Below are 15,750 nucleotides of genomic sequence, written 5' to 3' on the forward strand. Positions count from 1 at the left end.
GTGTTTCAATAGATTTTGATAATGTTCAAAAATACTACGTGACCACCGCAGTCAAACCAGTTGATGAGACATTTTCGACGAATTTACAGTTTTGCAAATGGACACAAAACATGGCGTCACACCGTATTGATCAAGAAGCACAAGTTCATGAGCTGAATATCTTAATGTTATGAATGATTAATAAGGCATGCGTTTTTGGAAGCGAACAGGAGGACGTCGCGTGTTTCCGATCCATTAGTCATAAATCTAGGATGAGGCGCTAGACTTGAAACTTCTGGCGCTATATTTTCTACAAGTTCAATGACATACTGAAAAAAAAATGATATCACCTACAAATTTTATATTGCTTTTACTACCCTATGCAAATACTGTTGGTGTAAAAAATTTTTTCGGGCAATCGCCATTTATTTTAAATAATTATTTTTATAATTCAGTAGCCAGTTTGGTATAAAATGCATCAAAAGGCAAATAAAAGATTCACATTTCAAATCTCGTTTCCATATGCTGGAATATGATTGTTTTGCATCACGCGTTTGTCAATTTCAAGATTTCATCCATCCATACATTAATTTACCCCTAAATGTATGCAGCACCCTAATGCTTTTTCTTTAAAAACGTTTTTGACAAATGTTAAATTTAATTCGAACAAAACCAAAAATTACTGCAATTTTATTTTATGCGGTATGAAATCACAATTATATTAAAAAAAAACTATAAATTGTCAAACATTTTCTTTTGATTTTTCAATAAAAACAAAGTTTGTTGCAACTTACCCCTTTTTCTTAGTAGGGTGAACATCGCATGTTTTGGTAAATCTAATAATAACTGGTGAAACCAATGCCTTTTCTGACGACGTCAATTTGATGTCCCATTTATCTTAAAACTTTTGATAAACAAGCGGTTTTTTTTTTTTTGTGGACATTTGTAGACATTGTGGTTTTAGCAAGCCATTGAAGTTTAAAAGTGTTGCATGATGCCCCAGTTGACGGTAACTTATAGTTTAAATTTTTTCAAATAATCGTTAAATCCATGGATTCAATAATGCCATGATGTTCCACTTTCTTACTGCTGGTTCCATATCATCAAAAAATCAAAATTGAATTTCTGTTTCATCTTGAGGATTCTGTATCCAGTCTACGGTTCTTAATTTCCAGTTCGAACTATAAAAAGAAATTAGAAATGAAAAGCTGATTTGAAATCTAGTTTAAAAATAGTTTTGCATTCCATTAAAAATTTCATAATTCATAATTTTCGAAACTCATGTGCATTTTCAATACATATGTAGATAATAATTTTCTGAATATGAATAAAAGAAAATAAGAAACCATGCTGAGTCCATACAAATTTTATAAACGGGACTGTGGTGTTTTTTTTTTATTTTTTTTTTAAACAGCAATCAGTCTCGGCTTTCAGATTCAAAGTTCTTAAACTTAATTTTAATGCATAATTCATAAAAAAAGCAAATCTTCGAAATGTCGATCCAGAAGTGAAAACTCAGAATCAGATTCGTCATTTTTTTTGTCACGTGATTGAATAATGTTCATTTTAATATGTACTTACAGATTTTCCAAGTTCATTTTAAATTAAATTTCAGATTAACAAGTTCGATTAAAAATTAATAATTGAAATATTGAAATCCGATTGAAACCAAACACATAAAAGGTAATTTAATATTCATAATGGAGAGCTTTGGAACAAATATAACTTATTTGTGCATATTTAAAATAAACAGACACAATATTAAAATTTTGAGTATAGGATAGGAAATCTAACTTAGAATTAATATTCAAAATTCGGATTTAGCTCGTAGATGAGTTTTACAATCAAGATGACTATTCCATTGAGGAATTCGAATCGTAAAAGTTTGAAGACTTAGAATTTTGATTATGAATTTAATTTGAAAACTTCCAATTTTTAATAAATGTCAGTTTTTTTAACTGGAAATCAAAAATTTGTACATACGAAGTAGACCACGGCAAGCTTTGTATGGATATTTATTTATTTTACATCCTATAACTTTTTTATATTGTTTTTATTGCCAAAAAAAGCAATAAAAATTTAGAAAGCAATTCACTCAGTACTGAATTAGCGCAACGAGTTTTAATTTTGTATAAAAATTGTATGGAAAATTGAAATTTTTATTTAAAAAACCACCAGAGATCTACTGAAAGTTTAAAAAAATATAACTTTTGATTTTAATATTCTTGATTCTAGCAGTGCATTGCATTTAAACAAAACATAAACCTAACTAAAACCCCAGAAAAAAAAAATTCGATGTTACAGAAAATCTTGATTTAGATTTTTTTTTTCGAATTATAGCATTTTTGACTGCTATTTGAAAGCTGTTTAACCGTAGGATGGAAATAAAAATTCGCAAAAATGGCTTTGCATATCCAATGAATTTGTTGATTTATAGAGCCATACCAAAACAATTCAAGCCTTAAAATAAGTAAAACCAATAATCCAAGTCAAACTTCATTCTCAGCTTATTGGAATTTTCTGGACAAATTAAAATGCAAAAATTTCTTCATACAAAATTGAAACGCGTTGCGCTAATGCAGGAATCAACATAATCATCTCCAATTTTACACTGATGCTTGGTGATCGAGAAGGCGTCGAAAAAATGTATGGGAACAAAAAGCCATTTTTTAAAGCGGTCTAGTACATAGGTACATGGTATATAGATAATGAGAGTTTATTTTGCAAGTGTTGTTCAATAAAACTTCAGAAAGTTCAAGTAGGCGTTGCCTTGTAAGGACGTCAAAAATTTTGCTCCGTTGAAATATTTATTTCAGAAGCAGCGGTGTCATATATACAGATTTTTCTGTATTATACAGATTTTTCATCGTCAATACAGATAAGATACAGATACAGATTTTTATACAGATTTTTAAACATTGATACAGATTTATACAGATTTTTAAGAAGAAAAAAACAAAATCAATTGCTGATGAATCGTATTTTATGGGCTAACTGAGTTAAATCTTTTTAAACCTTTATCTTTCCAACTGCAGTATTCGCTTGCAACCAAGGGGCTGAAAGAGAAAGAAATTTTCGAACTGACATTTCAGTACCGCACTGACGTTTTGGTACCAAAATGCCATTGAAATCAAAGGGGAACTGACGTTCTGGTTCCAAAAAGTCGGTACGGTCCGTTTGTATGTGATTTGACAGTTGCTTCAGTCCTTTGCTTGCAACAGCACAAATAATTTATCCAGACCTTTAACTTCTACAAGTAAGCTTTTGTGACGACTATTACTATGACTTATCATTAATTCTAGGTTAGTAGAAGCTTCAAAAGTCTCTTTTTTTCAACAGCATAACTTAATTGTTTTAACGGTGAATCCCCCTAACAGAGTACACAAAATTTGGTAATAAAATCAGCGTAAAATCTCTTCTCCTTAAGTTTGATATCTATAGAGTAGGGTGGTATTAAGGATTATCACTTTAGGAGAGTAAAAAAAATAGATGGAGAATCATATAGAAAATTCTAATTTCAGATTCAATTAGGTTTGCATCGTCAGTTTTTAATCCAAAACTCTTTAACTGAATAAAGTAGGAGCACACTTAAGAATTTTAAAACAAAACCATTTCTTATACGATATGCAGTTATTTTTTTTAAGCTAACCCACTTAATGAAACGAGTTTTAGTTCATAAATACAGGGAAAAATTCTCAAAATTTAGTTTTGATATTTCATTACGATAACAAAAAGTATTTGTCTTTATGGTCCATGCACTGATGTGAAAATTATTAATAAAATTTAATAAACAGAACTTGAAATTGAACCTGTTACAATAAGACAATCACTGAAGTCAATATTACATTTCATTTTTTTATCTTAATGTGTCCAGTTTCATATGGCAGAATATTGTTAAATTATTATAGGTATTTATAGTTTTTGAGTTATTTTTCTAAGTGTAACATTTAGCATGATGTTTAGAAGACGAAATTTTTCGTAGTTAATCCTAAATGTGGCAAGGATTCAAAAATAAGATTTAAAATTTTTATCAATAACACGTGGCAGAAAATTTCAAGCAATATAAGCTCTTATTTTTTATATGAATACTAAAAATAGGTTGAAAAATACATTCATCAAATTTATTCGCTGGCAAAACTTCATGGCAAAGATATAAAAAAATGGTTTCAATTCAGCCATCGACTTTCTCGTGGACCGTGAGTTATTTTGACTTCGTAGGAAAAAGTGATAAAAGTTTCCGTTTTGTCATTTTTATTCTCATTCAACAAAAAAATCGGAATTTTGACCTAAATTTAATGAACAAATAACAATCTTTCGTATTTCTTGGAGAATGACTCAAAACATTTTGTAGACTTTGGCAAGGTTGGGAAATAAGTTAAAATCTTCAATATCAAATTCTCAAAGACTTTCTTGAATTATGTCAGAAATAGATATTATTTAATTTTTTAAAGCGTTGTGTTTTTGGAACTAAAATATCTTAGCAGGATATATGAATGATTGATTGAATGGAAGATAACAGAAAGGTTTAAAATATGTTGTACATATTCATGTAGGTTTAGTACTGGGTATAAAAAGAATAAATTAAAATTTCTATTTAAAACCTGATTGATTTGAATTTAGGAACCCAAAAGCTTCCAAAATCAACTAAGTTTTTAAACATTTGAATTTGAATTTAAAATAAATTTTTGTTTTTATTACCGATAACATATTTATATCCAGGTGAGGGTTCGACTTTTATACTAGAATAAAAATACTAGGCTATTGAATCAGATTCAAATTTCTCAATAGTAATTGTGTAATCAACTTTCACTCATAACATGAATTCAATTTCCGTACTTAAATAAACATTTTTGAATTTTAGGATTTTTGAAATAAGATTGAAAAAATTCAGTAAACAGGAATGTAAATTCAGAATAACATTCATAATTATTGGAATACATAATTATTTAGAATTATATATTCAAAGCATTGAGCTAAATCTCACGCATTTCGCGATCCGGTTTAGAGAATTAAAAGTTTTAAAGATTTATGTATTCAATGAAAGGATGCTCAGCAAAATGCTGCTTAAATGTGACGAACTTTTAAATTTTTGTCCTAAGGTTGTTAGATTGCGACCAAAAAAATGCATTTTTCATCTGATTAAGTTCAATTAATGAACTAAATTTTATTTTTTTGAATAATGAATACGTTAAAACCATTAAAACTGATTTCCAAATTGCATATTGAGCAATGAGCTAACATAGAAAACAATAATTGAAGTTTTTTTTTGGTTTAAGTTCAAATACAGATAAATACAGTTTTTTTCATGAGGCCGATACAGATTTTTTAAAAAAAACATCTGACAACCCTGTTCAGAAGTAAGAAATTTGAATAAAATAGATTTAAAAAAAACTTAGAATCCGAATGATTATAACTACGAAGATGAACATCAATTTGAAGTGCGCTGTACTGCCCTTCTAAGCAAGATTGTCCCATGTGAAAAAACGAGCAAGCGAGAAAAACGCGATTGAAATTTTGATATGTTTTTCGGATTTTCGTTAAATTCATGGCTTTTCCGCACCTTTCGTGCATATTGTTTTTGTAGTTGGTCAATTTACATTGGAATCTATACTTACTTTTTGATTTTTACTCCTCAAAACAGAAGATAATCGTCAAAAACGCTTCGTGTGACACTTTTGCGTAGAATATGAGCGTGTGTTTTTTTGTTTCTATGGAAAAATTGTCACACGAGCTCTTTTTTCTTCTTTGTTATTGTGCGGGAACGGGAAGGATTTTGAAGTGTTCCGGAAAAAAAATTATAATTGAGCGTTCAAAACTATAGATAAGATGAGTGCATTATTGATGCTGAAGGTTTACGGTTTGGAGTCAAGTTTAGAGAACAGTGACAGACAGTAATGACTATTTCCTCGGATTTAAGGATGATCCGATTGATTCCGATTCAAGTTTTTTTTTTAACTTTTTTTAGAACCATGAAAGAAATAATCAAAGAAGATTCTACGCGGAAGCGCAATGTTGCGTATCGATTAATTGTTTTCCTGTGGATGCCGGAAGCATTGCCATAACCATATTAGCCGGGAATGATCGAGCTCATATGAATAACACATCTGGAGCTTTTATAACGAAGGCCAAAGAATGCTATAAATATCCGAAAATATGCTAATTATGAGGAACCAAAAATAAGACAAAATGATGGATCTGAACCGGAAGTGGAGAAAAAGGTTTCACTGAAGTGACCCCCTCTCCCTTGTCCATCCCTGTGACATTCATTCATAAAAAAATACATTTTACTTTCAACATTACAGTACAATGGGTGGTATGAAAAAAACTTAGTAATTGCTTTTGCTAAACTGAATCGAGCAGTCGAGCAGTCGCTTAAAGCAATTGCTTCGGTTGTTATGAATAAAGTTTTTTTTGACAGCTGTTTTCTCGGTCAGGAGCTTTTACTTTTAGAACAAGCTAGTTTGGTATGAATAAAGCTCAAATCTGAAGCAATTGCTCGACAAATCTCATAGCAATTGCTTTATTTTCTAAGCATGCTCGGTAGCAGACTTTTCCTATAAAAAATTCTTTAATAACGTCATGAACTTATCAAATTAGCAATATTTCACTTCAAAACAATTCAAAAAGGTATTTTCAACATGGATAAAGAAAAGTCGAAGTGATAACCCAACTTTTTTCATATTCATGTCGTTGTATAAAATCATTCGTGTAAGATGACAATAAACAAATCAATTAGTAAATATTTCAAATTTAAAAAAATCCGGCTATAGTGGAAGAAGTCCCAATTGACTCAAAGTAAGAAATAAATTGTAATAATTTAAAACATTATACAGATCTCTCATTTTTATATAATTTTTTATAATCCTAAGATTAAAAAAAATCTAAATTCAAATGCGCGCCTATTGCATATTTTTTTTATACATCGGATTATCCCGATCCGAATACATGTGGGAGAGCTTATGATAAATGTTGGGTGCGAACCCACTGGACACCAACGATAGCTGTCAACCGAAAGTGCAGTGGCCTGTGAGTGCCCCAGCATCTGGCGCGTCATCGTAGCTTTATAATCAGTTCTCTGAAGATACTTGGCATCGTCACACGCGTATTTTATATTTGTATCCAAACCGTTTTTAATAAAGTATAATAGTTTGTAAACGTAAACCTCTCGTGTTCTCCCTCGTAACAATAAATATTAGAGCTAGGCCATTTTTTGTTTGACAATATTCGAATATGTATTCATTTTTCTTTAAACATCAACATACGAGCACGCATTAACAAAAAAATCCGGCCGTTCTTACACGCACCACCCGCTTCGTCGACTTCAAGGCTACTTTAGCCGTACTTTTCAATTTTCTGATCGTCTTCTTTCATTTTACTGTAGAAAACTTCAGATTCTGCTGGTTGGATAGCTCTATTTTTCGAAGCAAAAGCTATGTTCTAAGACTTTAGTACACATCCGCTAAGCAAATGTTTATTCATACCAAACTAAGCAAATGCTTTGGACTTTTGCTTTGATTGATTTCGAGCTAAGTAAAAGCTACCGAAGCAATTGCTAAACCTTATTCATACCACTAAATGTGTCACTAAAGCGATTTTTGAGAAATTCTGTTACAGTCGAGTGGTTTTTGAAGAGTTTCTCACAGTGGGACATTCTTGCGTAGAAACATCAACATAGAGACAACCACCTAGATGAAAATTTCGTAGATGTTCAGAACAAAGTATACTTTTTTGTGTTTGTATTCGAAAGATAGCACCATAATAAGCAGTTTCCAGCAAAAAAGTGAAAATGACCCAAAAGTCACATGGGACATTCTTGCGTAGAACGGCAGTGTAGCTTATGGAAAAATTTCGTGAATATTTTATACGCCGGAAAGATGTGAGATGTTCAGAAGTTCCCAGTACTTAAAATGCATCAGCCCTGCTCCTGCAAATTAAAACGCACGGATCTGGATAGGTGAAAAATGTATCCTCTCGATAAAAACATCTTTAGTAAGATCCAACCTTTTACAGATTTATTATACATTTACAAAGCATTATTTTTATGAATACCTTTATGAAGCGTTTGGTAGGGAACTCCACGCTTTATTCCTTCCCTTGTTCCGGCATCTCTTGTGGTATTTACCACATGGTTGGCCTGGCCGTAGTAATCTGTGCAATGCATGTTAACATGTAACAGAGATTACGTTGAAAAGAAAAATGAAGGACGCAAGTCTTTCATTTTGCAGGATGCTTACAGGTTTTGGTTATGTTGGTAAAATAAGAAGAAGAAGTGTTGTTCAGTAAAACTTCAAAGAAAATCATGCAAAGGTTTAAACTTTTGACAAATTGAAACATGTTTTTCCCATTTTAAAAAAATCAACAAATAATTCCATATTTCTTTGATGTTTTGTTTACCTGAATTGGAATTAAAGTTTTTTCAAGTGATAAATTTGAAACAAAAAATTGAAATTTGGATCGAGTTTGCCATAAGGTTGCCAGATTGCCTATTCATATCCGGGTTTGCCCGGATATTTAATTAAAATTAAGAAGAAGTCCGGTCGCTCCCTGTGCCCGGATTTCATTGGAAAAGGCCAGATTATGCCTGAGTTTTTTTTTCTTATTCTCAAATCGAACTAGGAAAACAAATTGTGATATAATCTTTTTTTATTTATACGCCCAAAACGAAATTTTTTGAGCAAGTATCATAAAAAGATCATGGAAAGTTTTTTTAAAGCCCAACATACAATTTGCTGATCAGTTTGTATAAAAAAAATTTCAAGTTTTTTTTTGATTTTTGATGAGTATTAGGTTTTGATCAAATTGTCCCGGATGTTGTCCGGATTTCGGTCGACAATTTTGAAATCAAATGCCCGGGTTTTGTCAGTTTTTTAGATAAAATTGTCCGGATTTTCCCGGCCTGGATTTGTCCGTCCCGGAAACGTGCTGAAAAATTTCTATCTACCTTAGTTTTTTATTTTATTTTAAAGCTTAATTCATTTAGAAATGGGACCCTTTTCTTTTCTTATACTTCATTTCGAAGTTATCGGACATACAATATTCTTCTTCTCATTGCACTTATAAGCCTTTTTTTTCTACTTAATATTTATTGAAGTGTTATCTTGAATAACTTTAGTTTTTAGTTGTGCGTTTGTTAAAAATTAACTTATAAGTTTTCTTTTTTTCCTTAATATTAATAACACTAGCTTTATTTATACGTTTAATCAAACAAGCTAGTTCCTTTTTAGCTTTTAATCGTTGTATTGTGGCGATGGCGAACATGGAATGTGATTATGAAGTTATCTGTATTGAGTGTAATAATATTGAAAATAATTTTGATAAAATACTTACTTGTGCATATTGTTTCAACAGCGTTCATCTTCGCTACAAAAATCTGATTGGATGTGCAGCTCGCAAAATGAAAGCGCGGCAATACTTTTGCGATGCCAACTGTGCATGTATTTCTGCCAAAATAATAAGTTTACAGAAAGATCATGAAACTATTATCGAAAATATCCATACTAAAATTGAAACGACCGTACATAATGTGGTTTCACATGAACTGACCTTAATCAAAACAGATATGAGATCAGTTACTACTGCAATAGAGGCTTCGCAGGAATTTTTGTCCACGAAATTCGATTAAATTCCAACTGATTTTAAATTATGTCTTTGAATTTTGAATAATTCCGAAACGATGCTCTTGAAAAAGAAGTAACTGATCTCAAATCTAAGCATTAAAATCTTACAAAAAACCTCATGATCTTCGGAGTGCCATATAAAAATGGAGAAAATACACAAGAACTTGTACGCAAAACATGTGGCACTTTTGGCTACGAACTTAAAACTGAATCCATTTTAAACGCTGTTAGGTTATTATCATCCAACAAACCCAAAGTCTCCACCGATTAAAGTTTTATTAAAATATACAGTAATAAAAGAAGAAATTTTAAGTAAAAAACAAATTTTTGGGAAACTTGCCTCTTCTTCAATAGATCCTTCATTGGTAGTTGATGGTAAACCGCTTAACGTCACAATAAGGGATGAATTGACGTCCTTATCCATGGAAATTTTAACTGAATTGCGCGAATATCAAGATTTAATTGGAGCCAAATACATTTGGCCCGGAAGAAATGGTGCCATTCTGGTCAAACAAACAGATAATTCAAAACCTGATATAATTAAAACTTAATTCGAAATGAATCGCTTTATGAGTATGCATGTCACTCAGCAAAGAAATAACACATCCACGATTTCAAATGAAAGTCCTTCATCCAAACGAAAGAGGAACAATGTTGATTCACGATCAAAATAAGATCTTAGATCTACAGCTGTTTAAAACTGATAGGAATAATGAAACGTAGTATGAAAAATTTAGATAAATTTGATTGCATATTACAGACTATTGATCATTTTAATGTTTGTATCGATGTTATTGTTATTTGTGAAACTTGGTTTGGTAAAGACAACTGTTGTATTTACAACATTCCGGGATATACATCGATTTACTCTTGCCGCGACCAACCATATGGAGGCCTAGCTTTGTATATAAAAACAAATTTTAAATTTAAAACTACTGAAAATATAAATTTTGATAGAAAACACTGATCAATAACATGACTGGAAAAGTGTGCATCGGCCGATGGGAATACCAAGAATAAAGTAGAAATATTTCTTACAAAAAACGATAGATTTTTTTCATTTTTTTGTGAATCATCATAAGATTATCATTAATTCCTTCATTGAAAGTATTTCGCATGGTGTTTCAGAAACACGCATTTGTAATGGTTCTATTTTTAAATGTTCTTAACTTTATTAAAATTTTTGTCATTCAAGTTAGTAATTTCAATATTTTTAGTGATTTTTAGATAACCACAAATTTATCAACATCTGTGTGCTGAATGTAAAAGGTAAGGTAAGAATTTTTAATGCGGGATTTATATGTTTCAAAATGTTGAAAGCTATTTTTTTATGTGGCTGCTGACATTTTGAGTTTTTTCCTAGGGTGGAAAATATGACGAATCATTTTTTGTAACAAACATATAACATCGTCCTGATCCAATTCTCACCTGGCGAAAAAAGTCAAAAATAGCGTAAAAAAACCGCTTTCAATTCCCACCCAATTTCCAGCGACAACGGACAACGGTAGTCGATAAAAATCACATTACGTCTAGACGAGTGTCATATAAACTCCCGGAAAATATTGCGCGATTAAGGTGAAGGTTACACGACGACGAAGATCACGAATGAAAGGAAAATTCCCAATCCCCCCTCGATGCAGTTCTTCGGAAAAGTCCTTTTGCGAGTAAACTTTCCATCTCCTTCTGTTCCACCTCTGCTTTCGGTCACCTGTTGAATATGGCTGAGCAAATTGCAGAAAAATGATTCTATTCCTATTAAAGCTGTTTTATGCTATGACACGTTCGCAATTTGGGACCGGTAGAATATCCATTTGGGATGGCGAAATTGCTCATAAAAATGCAACAGCGCTGCTTTGTTTGTTAGAAGGAATCACAAACCGAAACTTATTAAGCTCGTACTGGGAGACAGTTTTGTTCCGGCAATCCAAGTTCCACTAAAAAAAAGTTTTTAGAGCTTTTTAATATAGACTGCGCTTCGCCCCGTTTGCTTGTTTATTTGTTTGTGACAACGATTATACCATCAAGAAAAATTAGGCATAACGTGTATATATCTTGAAAATTGGCTTTGATATTTGAATTTATCATACCACTATCTGGAAAAAAATGTAAGGTAAGCCTGAAATAAAACTCCGATTATTTGTTTTTTCTTGTATGAGTGACATACAACATTAACGCCTGACGGAATAATTTTCATAAATACATTCATCAGTCAGATACAGTTTAATAATAGAGACACATTGCCCAGAGGTCCAAACGGATGCATTTACAGAACTGCTGAAAACGGAAAATAAAACAATAAACTGACCAACACTCAACACTCGAAATTACTTTCGTTATTATTCCTGCATCGACCATCATAATCGAAACTCGAGTGCTCTTTCTTCAAGCCACTTCTGACTGGCAGTATAACTTTCATTGTAACGCTCAATGCGGTTGACCGAAAATTGAAAAATAAAATTTCATTCCCAAACCGAAACCGAAACGAAGTGGTTGCATACTTTCAGTTTGGCGCCATATTTTTCTTTTTCTGCTGGTAGTTTCTTCAAGTCCGGTGTAAATTTTATCATTTTTCTCCGGGAGTGCGAATTACCATCAACCATAATCCACCAAAAGCAAGCTAGAATCATATTTTATTTGCATTTTGGGGAAGGAAACAGCTGTTCGTCCGTTTTGGTTCGCGTTTGGAAGTTTTATTCCAGTTGAACCCCTTGTAGATATCTACTACTCGAATGGAAAGCTTCTGTTGAAGCTGAATGTAGATAGGAAGGTACCTAGTTGAGATTGACGAATGAGGATCCCCGCAAGATGGCTTACCTCGTAAAAATAGAAGCTATCAATCACTTGTTCCGTGGAGTTCAGGGTCGTCGTATCGTTGGTTCGCAGAACGTTGCTGTTGTCGTCGACGTTGGCCGTTAGAAGCTGTCAAGGGAGAGAAAAACACCATATGGGGACTATCAGATATTTGATTCTCATTAGGCATAATTTTCATTTTGAGCGCAAAATGGACAAATAATATAACTTGCGGGGCCAGGTTTAGGAATTTGTACGTTAAGCTTTCAATTAAGAGTTTGTAAAATGACGAAGAATCAAACGGACAGCTAATAATTACTTAGCTAGGGTGTCTTGGCAATGGACTGTATTTTTGGCGAAATAAAAAACTGGCTTAATTAACACTACAATTATTCACTATATTCTTCTCAATTTTTTCTCTACTGTTCAATTTGGAGGTCACTCTTTGGTAGGTTACTCCGCGACGGATAGTGATGCTTAAACACGCGGATTCGATTCAAAATTAGAACTAACCTCCATTACAACGCGCGCTTCTATTTAAATTAATCAGAAAATTCTGGAACATTTCCATACAGACGATGGTTTGCGCGCCGGGATAGTTCTGGAATCTTCCATGCGTGCGCATAGAATAAATGGCAGAAATTTCTTGAACCTTCCAAAATGAGATCTAATAAAATTATAACGCAATTTCTGGATCATTTGAGAATCTTGAAGATCGTTCTAATAAGTTCTATTACGCTAGAATTTAACAGAGATTATTCAAGCCTATTGGTTTGAACATAGGGAGTGATTCGAAAAGTGCCGTATAAAGGGAACACATGGATCACACTGTAGGTTTTCTAGAAAATCATCATTACCTTAAAACTGTTTTCATCTTCTGGACTCTTATATAGAGAAGAATGGGGATACTTGGTCCCTTTTTCTTATTTTCATCATATCTTTTTGGAAAAAATTAGCAATTTGCGTCTTTTGCGTTTTCTGACAGCAGGTAATTTCAAGTTTATATGCTTAAAAAATTAGAACGATAGAAGAACTGTTAGTTGAATTAGAAGCATTTTTGTTAGACTAAAGTAAAGTGACATTTTTTAAGTTCAGGAGTCTTGATCCTTTACTAAAGGAGACTTGATCCTTAAATCAGGGTGCCCTGATCCTAGCCAAAATATAGTAAAATCCGAAAATAAAAGGTCCGTTGACTATTTTTTCCTATATTAGTTCTCATTTCACAGTTTGTGAATATAAGAAAAAAGAATTCTAAAAGTTTGTTTTCTACCCAAAAATTATTGCATACTTCAAGGCGCATTTTTCTAGTTTTGAAGAAAAATATATCTTTTTGGACTCTAGGGATCAATTATACCCATAAATGACATTTTCTTTAAACTTTCTCCTAATGAAAAATTGCTAAATTTTTCAAACAAAGTTCAATAACTCGAAAAATAACATTTTTGAAATTTGTTGAGATAACAGCCCAAGTAACAATTTTAGCTTTATTATGGTCAGCAAAATATCGTTTGGACTATCGCATAAATCTTCATAAAAAGCTAAAGCGCATTTTATAACATCATCTGGACTCTAATAAAGCCAAAATCAGGCTATTTGGCCCTACCCTAGAAACGTCATCAAGACATATAATTGTTGGTCATCAATGTTGGTCACCAAAGCTTTTAAAAAGCTATTATAAAACATGTTAGAAATTTTTGTTTTTGTCGGTTTTTCCAGCAACCATAATGGTTGATGAATGATGATTGCATTATTCAGATATGATCTGGTGAAATTAATAGCTAAAAAACCAATGTTTTAACCATATATTGAGCTTCTTTTCTACTGCCAGTCAAGATTTTAGGTAAAATGTATATGAAATAGTATCTTAAAATAAATGCGCCTCGTCAAATCTGATGGTCAATCATGATGGAATTGATGGAAAAAGGCCTGAAAATTTTTTTTCCAATGCTTGCATTGTGAATCAATCAACATGGCGTCATTTTGTGCCCTTCGATTTTGCAACCAACATGGCGTGAGTCAATTCATAGTTTTATTATGGTTTAATGATGACCCCAAAAAAAGCTACGATTTGACGTTTCTCTCGCAAGCCAACCAATTACACGCTAAGGTTGAGTTCCTCGTCATTCGTCGCTGAACCATCGTCTGAATCAGTCGCTGTTTCGTGGTGTTGTCTAGTCGCATATCACAGCAATCTCCGCCCAACCGAATATACAGCCATACGATAGCCAAGTGAACGCCAAACCTCAAACGTAGTGAAAGTGCACAATTATCCTTTGAATCGCGCCACGGAAAAGCCGTGTAGAGAAAAAGTTTTATTTTTAATCAGAATAAGTGATAGAAGAAAATAGTAAATAAGGAAAATAGAGAAAAGTTAAATCATAGTGTTAATTTAGAGAATAAAGTGAAATAGCTCGGTAAGTTTCTTCTAAAATTTTTATCAGACTTGACTTATGACTTGAAAGACATGACTGACGACAAAGAAAAAAAAGACGACAATTTTAAAAAGCGACCACCAGACAAAAATATAGATCCGGTACCGGACTTACCAAGTTCGGACGATGACATGGAATCGACGCCATTTTATGGATTCCAAGATCTCCAAAAAGCGACGCCCGCAAATTCATCGCACAAACACGAAGACACTCAATCTAAAACAAATACATCAACACCTCAAACACAAAATCACAAACGATCAATATCACAAACACGCTCACAAGATAAAGATAACACATACAACACAAGGTCAAAACTCCAGAAAAGCGAGAATAAACAAAATCTTGAAAACAGTGACACTGTAAAAAATAATCAGCGAATTTCAAATGAAAACAACAAAACACAATGGGTCAAAAACGATAAATATAACATAATTTTTATTGAGCCAATATCCACAAGTGAAAAGGATGACATTCTACTTAGTCCAATAGAAATTGGAAAATTCCTTCATGAACTGAAACTAAACCAATTCATAGAACTAAAAAAAGCTGGTCAGTACCGGTACAAACTTATTTACAAAAACCCAAAAGACACAGAAAAAATTCTTAACTCGACAGAATCTTTAAAAAACAACAATTATCGAGCCACAATTCCAAAAATGTTATTGGAAACAATAGGTGTTGTTAAAAATATCCCCACATCTATAAATGAAAAAGAAATCTTGCAATTTGCTATCTCAGAAAGGAAAATTATAAAAGCAGAACGAATTAAAAAAATGATCGATAAAAAACTAGTTGAAACGAAATCAGTTAAAATAACATTCGAGGGTCCTCAACTTCCACGAACGGTACAATTGTATGGAGTTTTTATGAAGCTCGAAACTTATATTTACCCTGTTAGAATTTGTAAGAAATGTTGGAGAATAGGACAT

The 15,750-nt window shown here is 32.3% G+C and overlaps 1 protein-coding gene across 1 annotated transcript in view; it reads right to left on the reverse strand.

Moving 5' to 3' along the window:
• LOC129758367 (cardioacceleratory peptide receptor-like) overlaps positions 1 to 15,750 on the reverse strand; it is a 309,792-nt gene that overhangs the window by 193,112 nt on the left and 100,930 nt on the right. Inside the window, exon 3 of the mRNA XM_055755868.1 lies at positions 12,411 to 12,515. Coding sequence (XP_055611843.1) covers positions 12,411 to 12,515 — 105 coding nt within the window. The remainder of the gene's footprint in view (positions 1 to 12,410; positions 12,516 to 15,750) is intronic.

The sequence above is a fragment of the Uranotaenia lowii genome, chromosome 3 (assembly GCF_029784155.1).
Source record: "Uranotaenia lowii strain MFRU-FL chromosome 3, ASM2978415v1, whole genome shotgun sequence".
NCBI lineage: Eukaryota > Metazoa > Arthropoda > Insecta > Diptera > Culicidae > Uranotaenia > Uranotaenia lowii.